This window comes from Sinohyriopsis cumingii, chromosome 15 (assembly GCF_028554795.1).
Source record: "Sinohyriopsis cumingii isolate HCF-2022 chromosome 15, ASM2855479v2, whole genome shotgun sequence".
Classification (NCBI taxonomy): Eukaryota; Metazoa; Mollusca; class Bivalvia; order Unionida; family Unionidae; genus Sinohyriopsis; species Sinohyriopsis cumingii.
In genome coordinates, this window is record NC_142975.1 from 99264205 (window position 1) to 99277184 (window position 12980).

The following is a 12980-nucleotide window of genomic DNA, read 5'->3' on the forward strand; positions in this document are numbered from 1 at the left end:
CTCTGTTTTTTTTAATTTCTTCACCGTCATAGTCTTTTCCTCCTCTTCCTCCTCACTTTCTTCCCTTCTTTTCTTCTCCTGTTTCTTTTTCTTCACCTGTCTGTTTTCTTCCTCTTCTTCTTCCTCTTCCTCTGAAGAATCCCTCTCCTCTTCTGACTCCTCTTGTTTCTTTTTTGGGCAGTCTGGTGACCAATGTCCTTTTTCTTGACAATAATAACAGGTATCTTGACTTTTGTCTTTTCTAACCCCTTTTTTTTCTTTTTTGACGGTCTGGACACTCTGAAGACCAGTGCCCTTTCTTCTGACAGATATAGCAAGTATCTTGACTTTTATCTTGAAAGGAAGGAGAGTAGTCCCTCGGCTGGTCTGAAGAGAATTTTCTAATGACCCCTCGCAAAGCTCTGATGAAACGTTCGATCCTGGTAGTCTCTTCCATCGTTGTGCTCAGTTTGAGAGTGAAATGAATAGTGAAAGGACAAGACACATACCCTTTATATACGCTGGTCTGCTATGACTATAAATTAATCCATGGTGTTTAAACTTTAGTCATTTGACTTTTTGCTATCGAGATGAAATGATCCAATTCATTTGAGAAGAAAGAAGAAGAAAGTAAGAGGCAGAAACGTGATCTATCGCCTCGTACTAGGGCTGAAGTCTTGGCACAAATTCATGCCAGTGATTTTGAAGAGGACATGAGTGAACCAGAATCCAAACCCTCTAAACAAAGTTTACCACCCTTAGTCAACCCTGAAAAGTACTATGACATTCGAGAGACGGAAAAGCGTCCCTCTAGAAAATTTAGAACTACGGCTTACAAATACACAGTGAAGTTTAAAGATTTCAAGTCTGAAGTACTGTTAGAGAAAGCAGAAGGGTTCATCACCGACATGTGGGATTCTTTGCTCACCACACTCAAGCGACAATGTCAACCCAAAGAAGATGATCGCTTGAGACTTTCCATACAACATGACGGCTTGAAATCCCCTGTTTGGATCGAGTTTAGCAGCCCTGCAGAATTGACCACTTCCAAAGTCATGGACAAGATTCAACACGTGCAACAATCTAATGACCAGTTTGACATCACTGATGGAAAAGCCACACTGGACATGACCCACGTCTCTCCTCCTCAAGGGACCGGACAATGCAGAAAGACCTTATTGGTCAACAACCTTCGCATTACCAAAACAAGTCTTGTCCAAATTAACAATTTTCAAGACCACATGTGTTTAGCCCGAGCCATCGTGGTGGGATGAACCTATGCCGACAAGAACGACACGGTAGAATGGAAAAGAGCCTGGGAGAACATTCGAAAATCGAACCGAGCCAAACAACGAAATGAAGCAGAACTTCTGTTACAACAAGCATGCCTGTCCAAAGACACATCCTGTGGCATTCCTGAGATGCAAAAATTGCAAGATGCCCTAGCTCCATGATACACCTTGAAAGTGCACCCTCAAGAAGTGTGCGGGTCTCTGTTGTTTCGAGGGAAAGACTTTAAGGATGGAAAATACATTCACCTCTATCATCACGATGACCATTTCGATACCATTACCACTATCACTGGATTCCTGGGATACAAATATTACTGTGAGAAATGTGACTTATGATGGTTATAATAATCGAGAGCAACACAAACATTGTGGATCGAAATGCTCAGGATGTTTGGCCTCTCAACCCTGTCTGAGCGAAGGGCAAGAACCAGTGCATTGTCCTGCTTGTCTGTGCACATTTGTCAGCCCTGCCTGTTACCAACAACATCTGAAGATGCAAAGTTCACAGAAGAAATGTGCTTGTCAACTCCTGAGATTGTGCCCAATGTGTGGACAAGGTCTATGTATCAACAGTACCAAGGCACACGTATGTTCAGGAAAGAAAAAATGTCACATTTGTCACTGCATCGTGGACTTGGAACACCAATGCTACATGCAAAAATACCAATCCCAACCAGAGAAAGAGGATGGTCACAAGAAGAAGAAAGGCAATTTCATCTTTTTCGATTTCGAATGCATGCAAGAGACCGGTATTCACATTCCTAATTTCTGCGTGGCTCATCGAGCGTGCGAGAAGTGATTCAAGAACCTATCTTGAGTTATTGCCCTCACTGCAGTAAGATTCCTGGAGGGCGTGAAAAAATCTTTCAAGGACCGAACACACTAGCCAATTTCACACAATGGGTCTTAGACCCCATCGACAAGACGTGGAGCCAAGAGGACATCGAACATTATTATGGAGATTGTCATCACCATGCCACGGTGATGGCTCACAATTTCTCCGGATACGATGGACAGTTTCTTTTGAGATGTTATACGGAACGTGGCATCGAGCATCCTAAAATTACTTTGAACGGAGCCAAAATCATTTTCATGCAAGTGGGACAAGTGCAGTTTAAAGATTCGATGAGCTACTTAGCCATGCCTTTGAGTCGAATGCCTAAAATGTTTGGAATGACAGAAATGGCTAAAGGGTACTTTCCACACTTTTTCAATACAGAAGCCAATCAACACGCCGTTCTACCCCATTTGCCTCAGGCTCACTATTACGACCCTGACAACATGCGTACCGAACCCTTTCGACTTTCAGGAAGAAATGCTAAAGTATCGTCGTCCCGACATGGACATTTTTCGGCGATGCTGTGGAAAATTTCGAGAACTGTTCATGGAACACGGAGGGGTTGATCATTTAAAAGAGGCTTGCACCATTGCCAAAGCATGTTCCTTAGTCTACCGACAACGATTCATGCTTGAAAACACTGTGGCTGTCATCAGTCCTCAAACGACCAACTATGTCAAACGTCAATACTCGGTCAAAGCCCCATGCTGGTTGCATTACTTGTACGACAAGGAAGACAAATGGATTCAGCATGCCCGCAACGGACAGGGCGAAAAGATCATCGGAATGCATTCGGTCGATGGCTGGGACTTAGAAAACCCCAAGATCATGTACGAGTTTAACGGTTGCTTATTTCACGGATGTCCCGTCTGTTACCCTGACCGCGGCACTAAAAATCAGTTCTTACAACGAACCATGGAAGACTTGTACCAGGCCATTTGTCAGCCACGCCTAAAGTTAGAACAGGAAGGATACCAAGTGGTGGAAATGTGGGAACACAAATACAATCACCGTTTGAACACCGATCCCGAGTTTAAACGCCTCATGGAAAGTTACCAGTTCATGGACCCCCTGAACCCAAGTGATAGTTTGTACGGAGGAAGGACCAATGCCACCTGTTTGCTGTACCAATCTGACGAAGAGAAAGGAGAAGAAATCAGATACTTGGACGTGTGTTCACTGTATCCCTACGTGTGCAAATATTGTTGCTTTCCTGCAGGGCACCCACAATTGTTCACTGAACACATCGACCTAAAAAACATTCGACAATACGAAGGCTTGATCAAGTGCAAAGTTTTGCCTCCCATGAACCTATACCATCCCGTCTTACCTCGCCATTGCCAAGGCAAACTTATGTTTCCTTTGTGCCGTACTTGTGCTGAAACGTGCAACCAAGATCAACCTTGTCATCACACCCAGGAAGAACGGGCCTTGACGGGGACATGGGTCAGCGTAGAATTGTTCAAAGCTCTGAACATGGGATACCAACTGTTAGAAGTGTACGAAATTTGCCACTTTCCCAAGACACAATAATTCCACAAGGGTGACCCCATGCAGAAAGGCATTTTCGCAGACTACGTGGATGCCTTTTTGAAACTGAGCAAGAAGCCAGTGGCTATCTGTCCTGGTGTCACACTCCCGAAGACCAAAAGACATTCAGAGAGAAATTCTGGGCACAAGAAGGCATTACTTTAGATCACATTGAGAAAAACGAAGGCAGGCGATCGTTTGCCAAAGTGATGTTAAATTGCTTGTGGGGTAAAATGGCACAATGACCGTGTTTACCCAAGACGGAGTATTTGACCGAACCTTCCCGCTACTTTCAGATGATTCACGACAAAGCCAAATTCATGAAACACGTGGACGTCGTTCGTGACGATTTGATCTTGGTGAATTATGAAGAAGATCTGAACTTTGTAGAAGATGACCCCTTTGGAAATGTCATCATTGCAGCTTACATGACAGCTCATGCTCGCTTAAAATTGTACGAAGCTTTAGAACTGTTAGGGGAACGTGTCTTGTACTTTGACATGGACAGTTGCATTTATATCGATCACTCGAGTCAACAGCACCCTGACATCGAAGGAGACCGTTTAGGAGCCTGGACAGACAAGCACCCCGATGACAAGATTCTAAGTTTCGTCAGTGGCGGTCCCAAAAATTACGGCTACGAATACTGGGACAAACAAGGAGAAGTGCACACGAAGTGTAAAGTGAAAGGACTTACTCTGAATTATCGTACCAGTCGAGTGGTCAACTTTGGCGTATTGAAAGAAGCCTTGCAGTCTAGAGAAAGTGACCACCTATCAACCCAACAAGATTGTATGTTTACCCACACACCACATCGTCAGTCGACCCTTGGAAAAAGTCTATCAAATCGTGTAGCAGAAGCGAGTGCGGCTTCCCACCCACTTTACTTTGCCGTATGGACATGTCGGTATAAAACATTGGTTGTAAGAGGATAGCCACCCACCAGAAGGATGACTTCGCCACAGCAAGAATCGAGTGAGAAATCCAGTGAGAACTCCAAGTTTAAACCCTACCATTTTCCAGTCTTCTTACCTAACTATTGTGATTGTGCCCGTCGATTGGACACGTTTCAAAAATGGCCTACGGATAGGGAAGGATTACCTTCTTCGTATGTTTTAGCTAGAACAGGATTTGTCTACTTCGGACCTGAGTCAGGATTGGGATACGAAGTACAGTGTTTCGCTTGCGGACTGAAGTTACGAATGGATCTATGTATCTACAAAGATTCAGCTATTCTGGAACATACTCGATGGTCTCCGCACTGCCCTTACCTTTCAATGGCCTTTCCACCCATTAAACTACGGTACAATTATGACGGTACCTTAGAGACGGTACCTTCCAAAACTAGACGTAAACACATTGCATCCTATTTCATTGTTGTTTCTTTTCCACATAATAGCTTATTTTTTATAAAATGTTAAACTTTACTAATCTTTTTTCAAGATCACTTTTGTTTGCAAAAATATATCTTGTCATTTATTGGCATTCTACATTGAATTTTGTAAACTAGCTATAAACCTGACCTAATTACTCAACTTAACTGCTGACAGAAACAGTCTACAGTAAATGTATTTCATTTCTATAGCTCGATGGATAAACATTACATCTTTTAAAGCTGTGCACAGAATAGGCCGACATATCACGAGTCAGGAAAACATGGGGGTGGTATCCCCTGTGTCCAAAATTAATATCATTTTGAATAGAATATTCTAGTGACAATTGCCTCTTTTCAAATGGTAAGCATTGCTTTTTTTTATTTTCGTCAATCTGTCAAATTCGGTATGCATTTTGCTTTAATATTTGAGATGGAAACCTTAGGTGCATAGAAATGTCAGACAGCATTGTACATCATGGATGGTGTCCAACATACTTTTATGATCATAAAACAGAATCCCATTTTTTAGTTATGGCCACTGATTTAAAAAATATTCATCCAAGCTAAATATAATAATAATAATAATGAGGACTTTGTATAGCGCCTAATCTTTAGAAGCTCTAAGCGCTTTGCAACATTAGACAACATAAAAACATACACAATGATATGATTACAAAAACAAACACCATGAAATTAGAAAACATAAAAAACATGCTGAGAATATTTAAGGTAGTTAACATTATTAAGTCATTAAGTTTGTTTTTGTAGTCAGAATAAGTAGTTTTGAGAGCACTCTTGAATGGGATCACTGCGTCTTTGTGTCTAAGTTCAGTGGGCAATTCATTCCATGTTGCTGGGCCCTGGTATGCAAAAGAATGCTGTCCATGTGACTTTGTTTTCATAGTGAGAATAATGAGTATATGATTGTCGGAAGAGGAGTGTAAGTATCTTGCTTGTGTGTACACATAGGTGAGGTCGGATAGGTATGTTGGACTAGAGTCTGTCAGTGAAACGTAGCACAGAGAACTAATGTTGTGTTTGATTCTGGATCGAATGGATAGCCAGTGTTGGGTACAGAGCAGCGGGGAGGTGTGCTCTGATTGTGGTACTCTAAGTATGATCCAAGCAGCTATGTTTTGAACTTTTTGAAGTCTCTGCGGTAGATATTAAGATGAACCAGACAGAATTGAGTTACCATAGTCCAGTCTTGAAAGCAGTAATGAACACACAAGTGTTTTAGTGGCATCAACTGAAAGATATCTGAGAATGGAGCTGATGCGTCTCAGCTCAAGATATGCAGCCTTGCATATGTTCATGACATGTTGGTGCAGTGTGAGAGTACTGTCCAGAGTAACACCTAGGTTTTGTACTGATTGTGTGAATTTAATGTTGGTGTTGCTGATATTTATTGTGTGAGGTAAAGGATGTGAATGAGAAAGTCTTTGTGTTGTAATCAGAATGGCCTCAGTTTTATCATCATTCATCTGCAGCTTGTTACAAGTCATCCATGATTTCACATCAGAAATGCACATCTCTACACCTTGGATGGTAGCATCAACTTCAGTTGGGTGGCTAGATTTGTATATTTGGGTGTCATCAGTGTACAGTTGGTGAGACACTGGATGATGATCTATGACACTTGAGAGCAGCTGAGTGTATAGAGTGTAGAGAACAGGTCCAAGAACAGACCCCTGTGCAACACCACAACATAGATCAACTGGGCTGGAGTGTAATCTATTTGCAGACGCAATTTGTGTCCTGTGGCAAGGGCGATATGCAGATTGTACATTGCTAAAAAGACTGTTTGAATTCAGACAAGATGCAAGCTGGGATTGAACAACCTTTTGTAAGATTTTTTATATGAATTGGAGATTAGAAACCGGGCAGTAGTTCTTTAAATCCGTATGGTGTAGTGTTAGTTTCTTCAGCAGAGGTTTTACAATGGGAGTTTTGAAAAATGATGGAAATTATGCTGATGAGAGAGAGGTATTAATAACATCAGTTAGTGAAGGCAATACTGGATCTAAGCACTCAAGCAGCAGTAATGTTGGAATTGGATCAAGTTCACATGACTTTGGTGCACTCTAGGATGATTATTTAAAGATGAAAATCTCAAGTGGAAACCTTTCTGGTCAGCCATCTCATCCAAAACCTCCTGAAATGGAGAGTATTTTGCAGACTCCAAGATTTCCTCTTATCCTGCTGGTATGTTCTATTTAGTTTATCTGGTCTCTTTTTATTTTTTATCAATTGCTTTTATACCATGCCACAATTGGAAATTCTTTATCAAAAGTATGTATAAATTTCATCATTTTTCTGTCTGTTTAATAAGATGTGTTTAAGAGTACTTACTTACTCATGATGCTGTATATATGAGATTAGATGTTTTGTTAAAAAAGAATGCATTTTGTGATATATTGTATCACTGCTTTATATACAATGGTCATTGCAACCAGTATGCATTTTGTTTACATGCCAAAAAATCCAGTCTGATTTCTTTGTTTCTTTTTTACTGCAATTAAGGAGTAGTGATAATCTTTATACTCTTAGCTGCATCCAGAAGGACAACACCATCACCATCCCCATCCACTCTGGAGTGGAGAATATAAAGATTTCTCTCTGCCAGTTCCTCTGCAAGTAGTAAGTATTGAGGATGGAAAAAAATGTACATTATAGAATACTGAAACAAATACTACAGGTGTTGACTTTTATATAATCTCTTATTTCATTTACAGCTCTCTAAATATGAGTAGGTCAATTATACACTGTATTTATGAATTTAATTCTCATCTAAGGTAGTAGAACTGTTTTATGTTTGACAAAATGTTGGGTAATTTGTGGCCATACACTAAAAACACATTTTGTAGCATTTAAAAATGCTTATGTTCAATGCACGTAAAACTCATTGGTTTGTTGTCACTTCAGTTGATAATAGTCTTGTCATCTTGTAGACATTTTGAATGTTAGTGTTCAATGCTAAGGTCGTATACATTGATTCAACATCAAAATTTGTTTGCAAAATGGAAGATTATGACATGAAAGCACAAGCTCTTGTAGCTTAGATACTGTTATTTCAGAACATTGTGAGATGTTAATTAATTAAATTATAGGTCATAAAACATACTGTTCAAGACTTATTTGTGCAAATAAACAATGAATTGTTTTTCATTGATGTGTCGACTGTTCATCATTCCATTGGTTTTTTTATTTTTCTTTCTGATGTATACCATTGTCTTGTGTAAGTCAGACGCCTAAACCATCTACATTGAATGCAGACTTTACAGACACCAGCAGTGAAACAACATATCCAGGGAATAAAAAAATAAAGGATTATAGGGAAAAGTTTTCATATAAACTGTACAAAAACCATGTATTTCATTTCATAAATATATTTCATTGTTAAACCCATGTTCACTGTACAGATCTTTTTAAGGAGTTTATAATAATGATCTTGATCTTTCAAAACTAATTTCATCACAAATCTGTTACAGATTTCCAGTTCAATGTACTTATGAAACTGGACACAAATATTGAGAATTTGTTGGAGCAGCTGGCCCTCCAAGTTCATACACAAGGCCCAGACACAGAATATAGAGAAGAAATTCTTGCAATGCCATGTGATTCAGTGGAGGAACTAGAGGGCCTTTGCCAGAGGTTGGAGGAGAATCCCAAACTCTCCAAGAAGATGGTAAATTGGGGCTTTATTTTCTATTTAAAAAAACTGTTATAACCTTTATTTGCTGTTGTGAACCTCAATATGCATTATGCAAGTTCTGCAGTGCCTGTATAATTATTTTTGGGGGTGGGGTGAACATGTAGTGGTCGGCTGTTTTGTCTTACGGATGTAGGCCAAAACATGTTTAGAGATGAACATGTAACAGGTATTTTACTACATATACACTATTACATATTATGTGGCTACTTTAATTCAATCCTTGAGTGAATGTCATTTATGAAGTTAATAGATTCACGGTGGTTAATTTGGTTTATAATTGCTATTAGTACATTGTGTTGCATAGTTAATGTTATCAAATTTTTTTCAAGTTAGAGAAATTAAATTTGCTTGCAAAACCATGGCAAAAAATAACTATATACAAGCATATTTTGTCACATCGATCATGAAATACTACTACTAATAATAATATCAAAATCAAAAAATAGTAATATTATTATTATTATTATTTTCAGATATGCTACTTGAGCTCCCTTGGCAGGTTTACAATTGGGGATAGTGTCTGCAGGATGATGAAAAAGCTTAAAACATAAAGACTGGCCAGAGTATAGTCCAAAGGGACGTAAAGGGAAAAAAGCATTTCAAGAGCTTGTGATATGTCAGGTTTTGATAAGTAAGTATGGCTTGATTTAAATTGTGTTTTTCATGTGACTTGCCAGAGATTTTTAAATGAATTGATAAAGTAACTTGAGACACATTTCAAAGTACATGTTTTAAAAATATTCCATTGATTATTGCTGGCATTTAGAAAAATGCAATGCATCCTTTGTTGTGAAACTTATTTTAAAACATTGTATTACTCATGCAGAAGCCTGCTTGAAAACTAATGGCAAAGCAAAGGCAAATGGAATGGAAGAGACCATATCAGAGACCCTCAAATATGCACCCAACCAACGCAGAATGATAAAAAACAAGGTAATCCAAATGACTCTTATTTCATCAATATTGGATTCAGTTTCGTCTTTTAAAGCATAGTATTTGCAAAGCGGATGCATTTCTAAACTGATAACAAAATCAGCTTATCCTATTGCCCAGGACTATCAGAGCTAGAGTCCAGCTAACTACAATATGCATATATCTTGTCTGATCGGACAAGTGCCTCCATTTGGAATTTTTATTCACATGAAATATTTGGATGAAATAAATTCATTTTTGTGCAAATTGATTGCACCATCCACTTGCCAGAAATGACAAGTAAGTGCAAAGTTATCTTGTATCATGGCTTAACGATAGTAAGGGAAGCACAAGTGCAGTGAAGAAAATTTCATACATTTTTATAATGCTGATTAACATGACTTCTGCATATGTAACTAGTGCTGAGATGATATGACTTTATTTAAGCATTACAATTTTGTTTTAATTTGCAGGTGCCTGAGCAGAAGAAGTAATAGGTAAACTTTACAGTGGAGTTGGAGACTGATTCTGATTCATAATCTTAATTAAATCTAGAAAATAAACATTAAAGTCATATTAAAATATCTGTTGTATTGTTTCCTTCTTTCATTTTTCTCTTAAAAACAAATGTCTGAACCTTTAGTCTGTAAATTCAGTGGATTCCTTATCAGCCCATCTACTTTTACTTTACACCATGCTACTTTAAAAAAAAAAAATGAATTATCCCCATTGGGGTAGGTCCCCCCAACCCCCCACCCTACTTTGTCAACTTACCTGCCACATTTAAATCTAATGGAAGGCCCTGCTGTAAAGCCTGTTAGTAAAACTACCCAACAAGAGGATTTCATACATTTGCAACTCCTAGATGGATAGTAATGTTTTCATTTTTGTAATGTAGATTTGGACATTCTTGCCACCAGTATGGAATATGTGTTTCAGAAACACAAGCAGCTTTCATCAGATTTGCATATAGGTTTTATATGTTGTGAGTATGTTGTAGGAAGTTTTTTTAAATAACATCATATGAGATGATGCCAGTGGAAATGGCAGAAAAGTGTCTGTATTGTTCACCAACTACACCTTGTTCTTACAAAATGTGGCTGTTACACATTCCCATGATGATGTCACTGACAGCCATCAGTGAGGAATGCCCCAACAAGCATAATACAAATTGCTTCCATTGTAATTGTTACAATTCCATTCTGACCACTTCGGTGTCCTAGTGGTTAGAGCGTCCGCCTCAGAAGCGGGAGGTCATGGGTTCAAACCCCATCCAAGTCATACCAAAGACTTACAAAAATGGTATTAACAGCTACCTCGCTAGACGCTCAGCATTAAGAGGTTAGTGTTAGGACTGTTCGGCCTGGTGTCAGGATAATGTGACTGGGTGCAACATCATACTACATGTTTGCAGCATGATGCCCCAGTGCTATACATCACTATAAACTGCCACACTGCAGACATCGTAGCAATATGACTGAAAAATTATTCAAGCTACCTTAAAAATCCAATCACACACACACAATTCCATTCTTCGATCCAGAACCAACACTAATTCCGTACTACAGTTCTTGCATTTCAATCCAATTTTGCTTTTGAAATGTAGTGCCACTCAATTCATAATGAACCCATTCATTTCAAACACTCGCAAATACTTATTATTCCTGTCTACAACTGAAAAATATCTATATAAAAAAACGTGTAACTGTGTTTTATGCAAGGGCATGGAGATGCACAAAAACTTGCACCTGAAGCTTGAATAAAACCCCGACTGTGGATAAGACTTTACCCATCGATTACCCCAGCTTGGGGATAAATTCCGACCGTGGCGATTTATTATATATCCTATGACTGCTCCAGCTTGAGGGCAAAATCCAAGCACATCCCTAAAAAGATAACAAGTATAGCGGCTCTTTACCTTCTGTAAATGCCACTTGAGCTTCCTGATGCTGTTGTATCTGCCATTTGACAGAATCACGAATGTGGATATATTTCTTAATTGCCTCTAGTTGTTGAGCTAGTTTAGCTGTATGAAATTCCTTTGTGCAGACTCACTCATTATTAATATTACAACAGTGATTTAATTACACATCACCTGTCAGCACACCAATGATAAGTCAGTTATTTTATAACACACCAACAAGCTTGCCCCTTGCACCCCCCCCCCCCTTTTTTTTTTTATTTGGGCACCTGTGGACATGAATCTGCAAGGCTCAAATTGTCATTTTTAATATAAGATCTCAACATTTTTAAGGCCTTAATTTTAAAGACATCCTTAAAACCCTCAAAAGGTTATCAACTGGATCACCAGCCTTCGTTTAGAGTAACAGCAAGTATATATATATATATTTAGGTCTAAGGAAACACAATAAAAATGTTTGATTTAACAATGACATATTTGCCTCAGGTCTGTGATCCTGAAGTGAATATTAACTGTCCATTTATTTTCTTGGCTTTTCTTTACTAGGAAATTGATTATAGAGATTTCTGCAATGGTGAAGGCAATGTAAAAATTGGTTACTATAACATACTTTTTACGCCATGTTTGAAAAAATAAATCCAATGGAAAGGTTATAGTCTGAAAATCTTCATTAAATTAAGTTAATATAGGGGAAAAAACTTTAAGAGTTCATAAATATTTTTCAGTGCTGAATAAAGATATAACATACCACTTTCTGCTGTGATTTTAATAGTTTCTGAGAGCATGAAAAATTTCTAGAACTATAATGTATAAATGTTTTCAAAAGATTATATTAATATGAGGGAAAAATCTGTTATGAAATAAACCGACAAGATCTTGTATGAATTCATGTTATCTTTAAATATGATATTTGTGTGAAAATATCTGGAAGAAAAAACAAGATGGTGCCACTCACACATACAACGTGGTTGCCACAGTAGCCATATTAAGAAACTTTTTATCGCTACTTCTGAATGGATAATTGTGTCAGCGTGTCAACATGTGTACAAAATACTTATGTTGATGTCTAGCAGGTCCTGAATGAGAATTATGGTGCTGTACAGACATCCTATAAGGCCACCAATGTGGCCATCCTGAAAATCTTGGTATAACTACTTCTCCTGAATGAATCGTCATATCAGTGAAAGACTTCTTATGTCTAGTTGGACGTAAATGAAAATAGTGCCAATCTAACCTCCAATATGGCTGTTTTAATGGGCATCTGGAAAACCCCTTCCTTGCTACTTCTCCTAGATGGCTGGTCATTTTGACATTGTGCTTTCACTAGATGACCTATTTGATGTCTGGTTGGCCGTAAATGGAACTATGCATATGGTTTTGATGTCTAGTTGGTCCTTAATGTGGTTTTTGCTGCTCAT

The 12980-nt window shown here is 38.5% G+C and overlaps 2 protein-coding genes across 8 annotated transcripts in view; one reads left to right on the forward strand and one right to left on the reverse strand.

Moving 5' to 3' along the window:
* The window catches only part of LOC149782379 (uncharacterized), a 225994-nt gene that overhangs the window by 205663 nt on the left and 7351 nt on the right, over positions 1-12980 (reverse strand). The window lies entirely within an intron of this gene.
* LOC149782380 (uncharacterized) lies at positions 230-10225 on the forward strand. Of its 5 annotated transcripts, none has more exons than XM_089933767.1 (5): positions 405-7654; positions 8506-8702; positions 9203-9360; positions 9556-9662; positions 10115-10225. In XM_089933767.1, the coding sequence occupies exon 1, from the start codon at positions 2587-2589 to the stop codon at positions 3640-3642; it is 1056 nt and encodes a 351-aa protein (XP_089789893.1). In that variant the 5' UTR covers positions 405-2586; the 3' UTR covers positions 3643-7654; positions 8506-8702; positions 9203-9360; positions 9556-9662; positions 10115-10225. The 5 variants fall into 4 exon arrangements, with proteins under 5 accessions (XP_089789895.1, XP_089789893.1, XP_089789897.1 ...); XM_089933769.1 differs by having other exon boundaries at positions 230-7654; XM_089933768.1 differs by having other exon boundaries at positions 8506-8668.

Excerpts from the sequence above, each read along its gene's own strand:
- LOC149782380 (XM_089933767.1), top strand. The coding sequence starts at position 2,587 with ATGCTAAAGTATCGTCGTCCCGACATGGACATTTTTCGGCGATGCTGT.